This window comes from Ambystoma mexicanum, chromosome 2q (assembly GCF_040938575.1).
Source record: "Ambystoma mexicanum isolate Mex_15411 chromosome 2q, UKY_AmexF1_1, whole genome shotgun sequence".
NCBI classification, from domain to species: Eukaryota; Metazoa; Chordata; class Amphibia; order Caudata; family Ambystomatidae; genus Ambystoma; species Ambystoma mexicanum.
Window position 1 is genome coordinate 1,462,092,049 of NC_090924.1, and position 14,144 is coordinate 1,462,106,192.

At 51.0% G+C, this 14,144-nt stretch overlaps 1 protein-coding gene across 2 annotated transcripts in view; it reads right to left on the reverse strand.

The window, feature by feature from the left end:
* LOC138570265 (uncharacterized) overlaps positions 1-14,144 on the reverse strand; it is a 326,232-nt gene that overhangs the window by 278,164 nt on the left and 33,924 nt on the right. For both annotated transcript variants that reach the window (XM_069649033.1, XM_069649032.1), the window contains exon 2: positions 4,598-4,700. In XM_069649033.1, the coding sequence (XP_069505134.1) occupies positions 4,598-4,679 (82 nt within the window). In that variant the 5' untranslated portion in view covers positions 4,680-4,700. The remainder of the gene's footprint in view (positions 1-4,597; positions 4,701-14,144) is intronic.

Here is a 14,144-nt window from a genome sequence, read left to right on the forward strand (position 1 = left end):
GGGATATGATATGATAGTTTATTTGTATAGCGCCTATACACAATGGGCCTCATTACGAGTTTGGAGGTAGCCAGGTCTATTTTAGCGGCATGGCTACCCCCAAACTCGGGTCCGGGTCCCGCAAAATGGGAATTACCGGGCCATTCCGACCTTTACGGGCCCAGTAATTCCCATTCGCGGGACCCGGTACATGCCCATTCCGATTTGAGCCCCCATAGACCTCAATGGGAATGGGGAGGATGCTAACAATGAACCTGTTAATGACGGGTCCGTTGTTAGCATCCTGGTCTGCTTGCGGGTCCCGCTCTGCACGTCTGGTCGGACCAGGAGTACAGAGCGGGACCCGTTGCAGAACTCGTAATGTGATGGCCCAGTATGAACGGTGCCGGTCGCTTACCGGCACCGTTCATACTGTGGCCACCAGTCGTACTGAGGCCCAAATGTTTTAAGGCAAGAGAGGGAACAAAGGAAAAAATACAAGCAGTGACATTCTTACATGACCTTGAACAGTAGGAATGTGAAATTAACTATCATAATTAACTATCATACTCGGCCTGGCGACATTTCTGATAGTGCAAGAGCTAAAACCAAGAAAGGAGGGGAGGAGGTAGGTGGGAAGGGAAAGGAAGCAGACAGGCAACTAACATGCTAGGTCTGGCAACATTTATGATACAGCTGGAAGATTACAAGAGGATAGGGTGGGGAGAGGAGAAGGGAGGAGAGGAACAAAACAAGTGACTATCGTACTAGTCCTGACGACATTTCAGATAGTGCTGGAGAGGGGGCGGGGGGGGTAGAGATAAAAGTGAGAGCGGAGGAGAGAAACAATGTAGCTATCATACTATGTGTTAAGCAGAATCCCGTGCAGTTCCCTCAGGGAGCACTACCCAGGATTAGGACTACAGGTGAGAGCAATAAATCCCTGTTGGTATCCGTCTGTACCACAAAGATTTAGTTGGTAGCTGTGGCTGAGCAGTCAGACTTCTCTCAAGAGGGAGATGAGCAGTATTCAGGGTTTACACAATAGGTATCAGTACTATGGAACAGGGAAACACTGACCAAAGCTTGTGTATCAAAAAGAGAATATATATTTATTTTATACACATCTAATTCAGCACATGAATCACAGTTGATAAAGCAAGTTAAGTTCAGTTAAGGAAAAGAATATACAACTCCCTATTCAATTGTAGACAAGTTTGCGGTAGAGTGAAAACTGAGCAAAACGGAACAGTGAAAACCAACTACAAATGGCACTCTAGCAATTTAATGAAAGGGAGGGAAAGCACAAGTTAAACTGAAATATCTTCAGACACCCCCTGGCAACACTTCCCTGAAGTTGTGTGAGCAAGTAATGTACAGTGACACTTTAGCAGAAAGATAAGTGAATGAAAGCGAAAACAGTAGGAAGGAAGAGGGGTTTGAAGATGTAGGTGCATCAACACATTTCTCATTGAAAACCAATCTAGTGAGAGCAGATCTAACAAATCAGCCAGAGTCAATAGGCCTGAGCCAGAGTTAGTGGTACAGAGCCAAGGGCTTAGGAGCAAAAATGTTCTTGTAGCTGCAGTCAAGTCTTTAGTAGAAAAATATTGAAGAGGTAGATGCGAGGTGAAAGACAATGTTAAGAGAGAGGGTGGGTGACCCTACAAGTAGTTAAAGGATTTAAAACACCTTTAGGGCTACCACAGTGAAAGGGCGGCCTGGCGGAACAAAGTACATTAAATGTGAAGAAGTGACTCCTGCGGTGGCGGTTGTTCCTGGTAGTTCCTGCAGGTCGAGGGGTCCAACAGAGGAAGAGAGGCTCTCGTTGTGGAGGAAGGTTCGAGTCACTGCACTACCCAGGGATGAAAAGGTACGCTCCTTTTAATCGCGGTCCGGGTCGATAGCTGCCTTGCTATCCGGTATCCAAGTGCTGGGCACTGTTGATTCGACCAAAGCAGGTCCAGGGAAGCGATAGGTGAACTGGTTGGTCCCACCAGCTCAAGGGAAGGAGGCTCTTCGCTGAAGATCTCCTCTCGTCGTGTGTAAGAAAAGTGGCGAGATGCTGCAGCAGGGCTTCATCGGTGGTGTAGATGCTGAAGATGTCTGTGGCTTCTCCCCTTCGGTTCCGTAGTTCCAGTGGCAACGTCTTGCTCTTCCAGTCCTCAGGACCCTGCTTTTATGCAGAAAGAGACCCATTCATACAGCCTAGCTGTCACTCACACAGTGGAGTGGTCTTCTTGGCGGGAGACCCCCCAGCCTATCAGGTTATAATGCGACCCGAGTTGCTGCGGCAACTCTGTCGAGGGGTTCTACTCCCACTCCCAAACAACAGACCCACCCCAGAATCAGAGGTGCCGAAAGGAGGGCTTCTTGGCAGAAGCCCGCCAAAAGAGCAAACAAAGGATCCCCGACCTGGGTTAGGAGTTTAGAGTAAGACACGAGAAAGAATTTGTATTAAAGTTCTGGCAATTAAAACCTACCGGAGTAAAGTTAATAATAAAATAAAAAGGCGGTATGTTAGAGGTTGTCAGTAAAAGTATTAGCCTCGAACAATCGGAAAATCCCATAGAAAAATATTTGCGGTTGAATATTCATGGTAGTAACCACTGCCACCAGCCAGAAACTTTAGAGAGCGGGACTTTAAGGTACACCCTCGAAAATGAACTCAAGGGAAAAAACTATTAACCCTTTCCAGTACCTCCATATTAAGATGGGTTGGACTGGTTAAGTTCATAAGATTTGACTAGTAAAGTCAATGGGGACTTTACATGCCCTGGGAGATAGTAGTCAGTCCCAGGGTATGGAGTCCATTTGGGGGTCGATACGTCACCCCTGTGTCACTGCACTGAGGGTGCTGTGTAACACATGTGAATAAAGATGGTTCCTATGGGTGAGAACAGATCCCATAGGCATTAAACACAAAAATAGCCTAGAACACACATAGCAGAAATGCCTAAGAGTGGGAAAGAGAGTCTCACTCTTAGCAGGTAAAAAGAAACAACCCTTCAAATCCAGCAAAGCTGCTGGGGGACTCGATAGGTAAGGGAAATTAGCCATAGAATGAGAAATCGCCATAACACTATGTCTGAGGACAATTCTGAAAAGAGTAAGTGCTTAAAGTTAGAAAGGGATGGGAGAGAGGAGAGAGGGGAAAAAGAAGCAGAGAAAAGGAGTAGGCAGTGAAAGAGTGTAGAGACAATTGCAGGCGTCAGTAAATAACACACCGTGTTGCAGGGAACATCAAATGCAAGACAGGATACAGGGTTACCATGAGTACATTATGCAGAGGAAGTCTGGCAGGAAAATAGACGGGAGAGGAACCATGAGACAGATGAGTCCATAAATGAAGCATTTGCCAACAACACAGTGATGGTGGAGCAATAATGTTACAAGGCAAGATGGGGGGAGGAGGGGCGCAGAGGGAGCAGTCTAAGCGGAATGGGAAGGTAGTATAGACAGGTCTAAACCAAGGCAGGAAACACAAGCATAAAAGACGGGGGTGGGAAGGGAACGGCATACAACACCACAGGCAACTGGGGGGGCAGGGGATGCAGCATACAACACCACAGGCAACCGGGGGGCAGGGAAAGCGGCATACAATCATTACAGGCAACCAGGGGGGTAGGGGAGGCGGCATACAGTCATTACAGGCAACTGGGGGGGGCAGGGGATGCAGCATACAACACCACAAGCAACCGGGGGGCAGGGAAAGCGGCATACAATCATTACAGGCAACCAGGGGGGTAGGGGAAGCGGCCTACAGTCATTACAGGCAACCAGTGGGGTAGGGGAAGCGGCATACAGTCATTACAGGCAACCAGGGGGGTAGGGGAAGCGGCATACAGTCATTACAGGCAACCAGGGGGTTAGGGGAGGCGGCATACAGTCATTACAGGCAACTGGGGGGGCAGGGGATGCAGCATACAACACCACAAGCAACCGGGGGGCAGGGAAAGCGGCATACAATCATTACAGGCAACCAGGGGGGTAGGGGAAGCGGCCTACAGTCATTACAGGCAACCAGTGGGGTAGGGGAAGCGGCATACAGTCATTACAGGCAACCAGGGGGTAGGGGAAGCGGCATACAGTCATTACAGGCAACCAGGGGGGTAGGGGAAGCGGCATGCAATCATTACAGGCAACCAGGGGGTTAGGGGAGGCGGCATACAGTCATTACAGGCAACCAGGGGGGTAGGGGAAGCGGCATGCAATCATTATAGGCAACCAGGGGGTTAGGGGAGGCGGCATACAGTCATTACAGGTAACCAGGGGGGTAGGGGAAGCAGCATACAGTCATTACAGGCAACCAGGGGGGTAGGGGAAGCGGCATGCAATCATTACAGGCAACCAGGGGGTTAGGGGAAGCAGCAAACTATCATTACAGGCAACCAGGAGAGGGAGGGAGTGGACGTATTTATGTAGAGGTCACCAGGGCATATTTCAGTGAGTTTTATTGAGGTGGTCTCCAATTAAGATGGTTAAACAGTGCAGACCTGTAAATGCAAAGGGCAAACTGATTATCCACAGTCATACATATTTCACTTTATTATTTAGACACAAAATACTTTGAAGAGGCGACTGCAACACAGTTTGTTTGATTCAAGGATATCATTACCTGCAATGAGGTCCCACAATTTCACCATCGTTCTTGAGGCCCGGCCGCTCAGTGGGGTCACCATAGTATAATGAACCTGCATCTACGACTCGGAACCCCGCACCTACAAATGGGAACAAAGGCACGTCAAGTGAAGAGAGCCATGAAACAAAAGTTCTCCATCAAGTGCTTGCATGAAGGTCCAGTATGGGTGCACTATCAGATTGGCAGAGTCCTTGGAGGGGGGTGGGGCGAGCAGAGAGCTGCATAGGTAACCTTCTCACAGGCCTTCAAATCTATCGCTTTCAATTCGAGCTTTATTTCAGAATAGGTTGTTTCGTACATGTAGACAAAAGGCAAAAGGGGCTCATTACGGGCTATCCCATCAGGCAAAGGGGCTCATTACAAACTATGCGATTGGGCAAAGGGGCTCATTACAGGCATCCAATCAAACAATAGTCAGTGGTTTTGAGAAGGCAGCATAGTAGTTAAAAAGTTTACATTTCGCCTAACGGAAGCACAGTTACCATTGGACGCACAGGTGGCGTTACTGGGGGTGCGGGGGGTGGTCTTTGAGGGAGAGCGAGTATCCTGAGACTGCAATGACTTCACGGGAGCGGGCCGGCAACCCGGAGCAGAAATAGAAAGCTCAGCGAAGAACGCGGAAAGGCAGAATATGACCGCGGAGGTGCAGCAAGCGACAAATGCAAGGTAGGAGGCAGTGGAAGGACAAGAGGGGGGGCGAGGATGGAAAAAAGGGGCTGTAGTTGGAAAAGCAAACAGCGTGGTGACCCAAGTAGCTAATATACACGTCATTCTCGTATGTCAAAGAACACTGCCGGGAAGCGCAATGGATCAGCATCTCCTCCTCCTCCATTGATCCCATACCTTCCATGGTCTGTGGATCATGACAGTATGACCCCCCTCCTCAAAGGGACCCCTTCCGGCTTACCCGGGTGGAGTCTATGAAATTGGAGGAGGAGTCTGGGTGCCTTGAGGTTCCGTAATGGTTCCCACAATCTTTCCGTCCAAGGGAAGTCTTTCCAGAGTATCAGATAGTGCAAGACCCTGTGTCTGTATCTGGAGTCTAGGATGCGAGATACTTCATACTCCTTGGTATCATCCGAGACAGGTGGTTTCTTCTTGATTTGTCTGGTATGAGGATCTGGCTTGTATTCCTTGAGCAAGGAAGTGTGGAATACTGGATGTATTCTGCACAGGTAATAAGGCAAAGATAAACTGAAAGCCACTGGATTGACTGGTGTCTCAATAGTACACTTGCCAATGAATCGTGGAGAGAACTTGCTGGGATGTACCCACCTAGTTAGGTATTTTGTTGACAGCCATACCTTATCTCTTGCTTGCAAGCATGGATTCTCCCGTCTTCCTTAATCAGCCCACCTCTTGTAGCCCCGACTGTTTGATAGTAGGGTTTCCTGTGCCTTCTTGTGTGTATTCTTTAGAGTGTTCAATATTTGATCTAATGTAGGAAGCTTTGTGGGCTGGATATCCGATAAGGTATCATCTTCCCTTATGTGCACCTGAACGGACTCATTCCGGTGGCAGAGTGATTTGTATTGTTATATGAGAACTCTGCCCACGGCAACAGGTGGTACCAATTGTCTTGAACTTGATTGCAAAAACAACTGAGGAATTGTTCCACGGTGGCGTTTAGGCGTTCTGTCTGGCCGTTACTCTGTGGGGGAAAACCTGAGGACAAAGCTCTGTGGATTTGCAGCCGTTTACAGAGAGAGGTCCAAAACCTGGAAGTGAATTGCGGGCCTCTGTCCGACACTATGGTGTGTGGTAATCCATGAATCCGTACGACATCCTTAAGAAACACCTCGGCTGTGACAGACGCAGACGGTGTACCTTTCAGAGGCAAGAAATGGGCTAACTTGCTGAAGGAGTCCATGATGACTATTATAGCTGAGCACCCGTGAGACTCTGGAAGTTCAACTATGAAATCCATAGAAATATGTTGCCAAGGGCCTGCTGGAGGTGCCTCTTGCTGGAGTAGTCCCACGGGTTAGGGGGTGGTGTATTTATTCTGAGCACAGGTTGGGCACGTTGAGACATACTCCTTGATATCTTTAGTCATCGTCGGCCACCAAAAGTGACGTCTCATCAATTCTAGCGTGACAGACTGACCCTTATGTCCTGCTGTGGGTAGGTCATGACACCAGGATAGGGCTGTGGTCTGGAGTGCCTTGGTCGGTAAAAATAGTAGGTTATCCTGAACAAAAGATTACCCTTTTGTATCAATGAAGAAACGTGTGGAAAAATTGCTGTCTTCTGTGCCTCTATCACCTGTTGTAGGAAAGTGTTGACGGTACCGATGAATCTCATCCTGGTCAAAAGTACTTTCCTGATTCCTCACCATAGCTTCAGGAAAGGGCATCCGCTAGCTGGTTGTCCTTTCCGGGTAAATAGGTTAGTTCAAAATCTAATTGTGAAAAAGAATACGCGGATCTTGCGTGTCTGGAATTCCTACATTCCATTGGTTGTAAGATACTGAGGTTTCGGTGATCAGTGCGGACTTGAAAGGGATGCATGGCTCCCTGCAGTAGATGCCTCCACTCCTCGCAGGCCTGTCGAATTGCTAGGAGTTCCTTCTCAAAGACCGAATAATTCCTTTCACTCAAGTTGAGAGTTCTTGAATAGTAAGCAATTGGGTGTTCCAATTGGTCTCCCTTTTTCTCTAGAACAGCAGCTCCTATAGCACCATGGGAAGCGTCTGTCTCCACGATAAAAGGTAGGGTCTGGTTGAGCCGTCACAAAAGCATCCTTGAGATGTTTGAAGGCCTTGTTTGCCTCTTTTTTCCATGTGCATCTTATCCCTTTCTTGAGCAGGGCTGTGATTGGTAATACTATGTCTGAAAATCTAGGAATGAATTTGCAGTAAATGTTTGCCAGACCTAGAAATCTCTGTATGTCTTTTACGGAGGCAGAAGTGGGCCAATTGGTTATAGCTATGGTCTTTTGGGGAGCCATCTCTAGCTGGTCAGCGGAGAGTATTTAGCCTAAATAGGGAACAGTGGAAGGCTCAAATATACATTTCTCTGGCTTGGCCAAAAGGTGATGTTGACGAAGTCTCTCAAGCACTTCTTTCACATGTTGGCAATGTTCCTCGAGTGTTCAAGAGTAGACCAAGATGTCGTCCAAATAGACCACCACTGAGGAGAAGAGCAGGTCTGAATATTTTGTCCATAGATCACTGGAATTGGGCAGGCGTGTTTACCAGCCCGAAGGGCATTACTCTGTACTCAAAGTGGCCTAAGGGTGTTCTAAAGGCCGTTTTCCATTTGTCCCCTTCTTAAATCCTTAAAAGATGGTATGCTCCTCTAACATTTAGTTTGGTAAACCACCCTGCTCCCTGTACAACCTCCTGGATGTCCTTCATTAGAGGCATGGGATATCAATCCCTGATGGTCAAACTGTTGAGACCTCGGAAATCAATGCAGGGCCTGAGCTCTGTTGTTCCCTTCTTTGATATGAAGAACAGCGAGGCGCCAGCTGAAGATGTTGATTCCCTGATGAGACAGTTTGAGATTGGTCACCAGATATTCCCTTAAAGCTTCCTTTTCCGGTATTGACAACGGGAACATCCTTGCGAAAGGAACAGCGGCTCTGGGTTGCATCTCTATTTTGCAGTCTTCCTTTCTGTGAGGTGGTAGCTGTCGGGGTTGGACATCCACAAATACATCTTCAAACTCCTTGTAGGTTAGTGGAATAGAGTTGATGCTTTGCACCAATAGTGGAACTGAATCACCCGTGTACGTCTGTTCTTTCTCGAAAGAAAGACAGGAATTGAAACAATGTTTAGAACACAATTCTAGTGTTGCTTCCCAATCGATGCTCGGATTGTGTTTCCAGATCCAGGGGATTCCCAGAATCACTGGGAGGTGGGCTGCTCTTATCAGTTCAAATACAAGTCTTTCCTGGTGTGCGTTCATCTTGACAATAAATTCGTGTCTCTTGTATTATTGGTCCGGACGTCAAAGGCGTACCGTCTACACCCTCCACCCTCCACCGGCCTTTCTCTCTTCTTGGGATGGAATGCTCCTTTGCCCAATGATCATCAATGAAATTCCCGGCAGCACCGCAGTCGAGCATTGCTAGGCATTCAACAGAGTTTCTTTCCTCCCATTGTAGTACCACCTTAAAAGCCATTAAATGACGAGAGATATCAGTGGATACAGGAGGAGTAGTAACACAGGGATTGGCCATAGAAAACCCTTCTTGTCCCTGATCAGGGTCACGGTCTGTCATTTCCCGACCTCCAGGCAGGCACCTCAGGACAGTCACCAAAAGGTGTTTATCCAAGCCGCAGTACATACAAAGGCTCAATTCCTTGCGTCTTTTCCTCTTAGATACAGTAAGTGGACCGTTAGCGATTCCTGTTTGCATGGGTTCGTCGGTATGTACACCTGATGGGGTCTTCTCAGTTAAGGCAGGGAGGCTAGGAGGAAACTGAGTGAGATGTCTTGGTTTCTTTCCGCTCGTCGCTCAGACAGGCGGTACTCAATCTGTAAGGCTAGGGAAACCAGATCTTGGAATGTCAAAGGTCTTGCTGTCCTAGCCAACTCATCCTTTATCTCGTCTTGTAGACCGCTTCAGAAAAGGGGTTGTTGGCAGAATCTGGCCATCCGGTCTCATGAGCAACCCTCTGGAAACTAGACACATAGGTCTGTACATTTGTAGTGCCTTGTCTGATGTCTAGGAGGTTCTCATATGTTGAAAAGGAACAACTTACTTACCTGTAACTGTTGTTCTCCAGCATGGATTCACATGCTGATGAATATTCCCCGTCGTCAGGCCGGGAATCCTCGGTATAGAAAAAGAAAAAAAAAAAAAAATCAGTATCAGTTTCGTTTCTGATCTGCCTTTCTTAGTAGTAACCAATGACTGGTCTCTGGGTCATACTGCCCCCAGCCAATGACTGCCCTCTCCCTAAGCCCCACCTCTGGCAGCCATCCTCAGATTTGGTAGCACGTAAAGTGGCAGTATGACCAAGTGAAGAGTCGCAGAGGGGTAGGCGGGAGGGTTCGCATGTGAATCCATGCCAGATCCATGCTGGAGAACAAAGTTACAGGTAAGTAACTTGTTCCTTCTCCAGCATGGGGTCTGGCATGGATTCACATGCTCATGAATAAGAATATATAGCAGTACACACATGCACAACCACGGGAGGTGGCAACAGACTCAACATTAAGCAATACAACAACTCAACATTAAGCATCTCTTACCTCCTCACCAGGCTCACCTTAAGCAAACAGGTTGTGCAGCACTGCTTGGATGACCCTGGACTCCTCCCTGGAGTCCCAATCGATGCAGTAGAATCTCGTGAAGGTGTGTGTCGACCTCCACGTTGCAGCCCTACAGATGTCGAGCAGGGGCACACCAGATAGGAACGCCGTGGTAGCAGCGATCGCTCTGGTCGAGTGAGCTCTCGGATGGCCGGGCAGCGGTGCATGATGCAGCCGGAGAGCCATCTGGAAATGGAAGCCTTCGAGAGAGCCTTCCCTTGATTCACAGGTACAAAGTTTACAAACAGCTGTGATGTCTTCCGAAAACTCTGTGTGGTCCACGTAGAACTTCAGTGCTTTAGCTACATCCAGCGAGTGCAGAGTCCTCTCAGCCGGCGACGAAGGCGATGGGAAGAAAACTGGCAACACCAAGGGTTCGTTGAGGTGGAAGTCCGACGGCACCTTGGGCATGAAGGAGGGGTGCGTCCTCAGCACCATCTCGTGTCGTGAAACATCAAGTATGGTGGCTTGCAAGATAGGGCCTGGATCTCTCCCACTCATCATGCGGAGGGGATGGCCACGAGAAATGCTGTCTTCCACGACAGAAACTTCAACGGTGCCGAATGCATAGGCTCAAATGGGGCCCCCCCATGAGCCTGGTCAGCACCATGTTGAGCTCCCACGCCGGGGCAGGGGCCTTCACCGGCAGGAATGATCGGAACAATCCTTTCATAAATTCCTTCACCAGCCGATGAGACCACAAGGACGCCCGTCCCGTAGTTCTGGTGTATCGTGTGATGGCGGCCAGATGTATCTTGATGGAAGCGTGAGCTAGTCCAGCCTTGGCCAATGACAGTAGGTACGGCAATACTTGAGGGGCCGTAATCCGCAGAGGGTTAATCTTCTGTGTACGGCACCAGACAGAGAACCTCTTCCATTTATGTCCGTAGCACTTGAGAGTTGAGGACGCCCTGGCCTTTGCAAGAACCTCTCTGCAGTCGGCTGGGATGTCGTACCCTCCAAACTCTAGTGCTGCAGGAGCCAGGCCTGCAAGTTCAGCGACTCTGGGTTGTGGTGAAGAAAGGCGCCTCCTTCTCTGGAGAGAAGATCCGCGTCCGTCGGCAGCTTGACTGGTGTGGACGCTGACAAGTCCAGAAGGTCCAGGAACCAGATCTGTCTCGGCCACGCCGGTGCGACGAGGATCATCCTGCACCGGGACCTCTTGAGCTGTTTGATGAGCCGGAGCAGCAACGGCAGCGGAGGGAACGCATAAAGAAATAGGCCATCCCAGGGAAATGAGAAAGCATCTCCCATGCTCCTCAGCTGGGGGAACCTGCTGGCGAATCTCCGGCACTTGGAGTTCATCACAAAGAGATCGATCTGGGGTTCGCCCCATCGCCGGAAGAGTCGATCCACTTGATCCTGGCGTAGTTCCCACTCGTGGCACGAGCGCAGGTCTCTGCTGAGTGAGTCGGCAATGGTGTTTTTTATTCCTGCCAGATGAAAAGGCACCAGAAACATCCCTTGGGCGATGGCCCAATGCCACAGATCCTGGGCTTCCTTGGATAGGGCAGGGGATCTGGTTCTGCCCTGCTTCCGGATGTAGAACATCGTGGTGGTGCTGTTGGTGAAGATCCTCACCACCTTGACCTCTAGGGACAGAAGAAAAGACCTGAGGGTCCAGAACACTGCGTGGAGCTCCAAGATGTTGATGTGGAGTGACTTCTCCTCCGGGAGCCAAAGGCCTCTCGCCTGAAGATCTCCAGAGTGCGCTCCCCAACCTTCCAGGGAAGCATCCGTCGTCACCGTCACCTGGTGAGCTGGGGTCTGAAAGTCTGTGCCCGCCGACAGATGAGAGTGGGTACCCCCACCACCGAATCACCTGACGGACGTCTGGTTGAGTGGGATCCTGTCCTCGAAGCTGCCCGTCGACTGGACCCAGCGGACGTCGAGGAACTCTTGTAAGGGGCGCATCCGAAGCCTGCAAAGGCACACCAGATAAATGCAGGAGGACATCAATCCCAAGGAGGGACTTGATAGATCTTACCCTGGCCATGTCCGTGGCCAGAAGACGCTGCACCTTGCCCAGGATGGTCCTGGTCCTTTCCTCCAACAGCGAGGCCAGCCGCGCCACTGTGTCGAGTTTGGCTCCCAGAAACAGGGGGGCTTGCGACGGGACCAGGTGGGATTTTGGAAAGTTGATGGAGAACCCCAGGTCCGTGAGCAGCTGGACGGTCTTCGCAGTGTGCTTCACGGCGAGCTCCCTTATCCTTGCCCGGATGAGCCAGTCGTCCAGGTAGGGGTAGACGTGGATCCCCTGCAGGCGCAGCCGCGCCACCACCGGTGCGAGGCACTTGGTGAACACCCTGGGTGCCGACTTCAATCCGAACGGGAGGGCCTTGAACTTTTAGTGCCACCCTTGGACCACAAACCTGAGGAATTTTCAGTGTCTTTTAGAATGGGGATGTGGAAGTTCGCATCCTCCAAGTCCGACGATGACAGGAAATCGCCCTCCTCCAGCTGTCCCAGCACGTGCTGGAGGGTGACCATCCGGAACTTCTGTGCCTTGATGTACTTGTTCAGTCGTCGCAGGTCCAGGATGGGATGCCATCCTCCTGTCTTCTCCTTTACGAGGAAGTACCTTGAGTAAACTCCGGAGCTCCGAAGCCTCTTTGGGACGAGCTCGATGGCACCTTTCTTGAGCATCGCCCTTACTTCCAACAGTAGTTGAGGGACGTGATTCTCCTTCCTGGCCACGGGTGGAACGCGAGGGCACTTCTTCTGGAACTCGAGGGCATGCCCTTGGGCCAGGGCGTCCAGCACCCAACGGTCGGTGGAGATGGACTCCCACACGCTAACGAACCTCGCCAGCCGGCCTCCCACCGGGGTGCTTCGGCGGGGGCCCGACCCCACGGTCGGTTCAATCTTGTTTGGAGGCCACCTTTCCTCCTTGACCTCCCCGTCGACGATGACCGGCACCACCTTTCTTGCCACGTGCCCTGTAGGCTTCCTGAGACAAAGATCTTGCTGCCTGGCGGTAAGTCGAGGAGCCACTGCCGGATCCCTTGGAGGCACCTTGTCTGCCTCCGGAGCTCCGAAAGGATGGCCGTCGTTGTTGGAGCACTCCCAGTGCCCGGGCAGTCTCTGTGTCTGTCTTGATCACCTGAAGGGACTCATCAACCGCCTTCCCAAACAGGATGTTCCCGTCGAAGGGCATGTCCAAAACCTTGTTTGTACGTCCTGGCGGAAATCCGTCGCCTTGAGCCATCCTCGTCGTCTCAGAGAAACACTGTTGCCCAACTGACGGAAACCGGTGTCGGCGATGTCCGTTGCCACCGTAATAGCGTGGTCTGAAGCAATCTCACCTTCCTGTAAGATTTCAAGGGCCTCAGCCCTTTTGGCGTCCGGAAGTCCGTTCAACAGAGGGGCGATTTTGAACCACAACTCCCTGTAGTAGCGGGCAACGATAGCCAGGGCATTGGTCACCTTGATAGTCGTCGCTGCGGATGAGATGACCCGTTGTCCCATCGTGTCCAGCTTCCTGCCCTCGCCATCCGGCGGGGAAGTTGATGTCGAGGCCGATGCACCCCCAGCTTTCTTCTTTGCTGCCGCCGAGACAACCAAATCCGGGGTAGGTTGCGCCCGAAGGCACAAGGGGGCAGCATCAGGGACCCGGTACTTCTTCTCATACCGGTGCCTCTTTACAGGCGCCGTGGCAGGGTTCTTGAGGAGGGCGAGCCCCTCATCGCAGATGTCATCAAGAAGTGGTACGGCGTGGACCGTCTTCCTTTTAGCCTCGTGCCGTTGGTAAAGGAACCCTTCCTTTTTCTTCTCTTCTGGGCAGAGCTGGAAGAGCTCGGATGCCCTGGAAATCATGGCATGGAAGGATCCAATCTCGTCGGGCAGGGACGCCCAAGCAGGGGGCGACGGGGGACACGTCCAGTCGTCACCTCAGTCGTCGTCTGTACCTGTCGTAGCCATGTCTGTGCCTGTATCATCCCCGTGGGTAGACCGGGGGGAAGGCAGAGCAGGCCGCAGAGGTGGGAGAGGTGGCGGAGGATGCGTCCTCCTCTTCTTATACGGTGGACTTTCCAGAGGTCCCGGCTCCGGTTCCCCCGTCGGGTCTGGCTCAGGTACCTCCGTCGGGGGGGGGGGGCAACCTTGTCCTTATCTCCGAGCATAAGGACTGAATCGCTGACAATTCACCGAAGTGTCCTGCGGCACCGGAAACGACGGGCGCGAGGGCTCTTGAGGAACCTCATCGGCGGCACCGTTGCTCTTGTCGCCCTCGTTGGGATCCCTCCCTCTTCTTCAGAGGT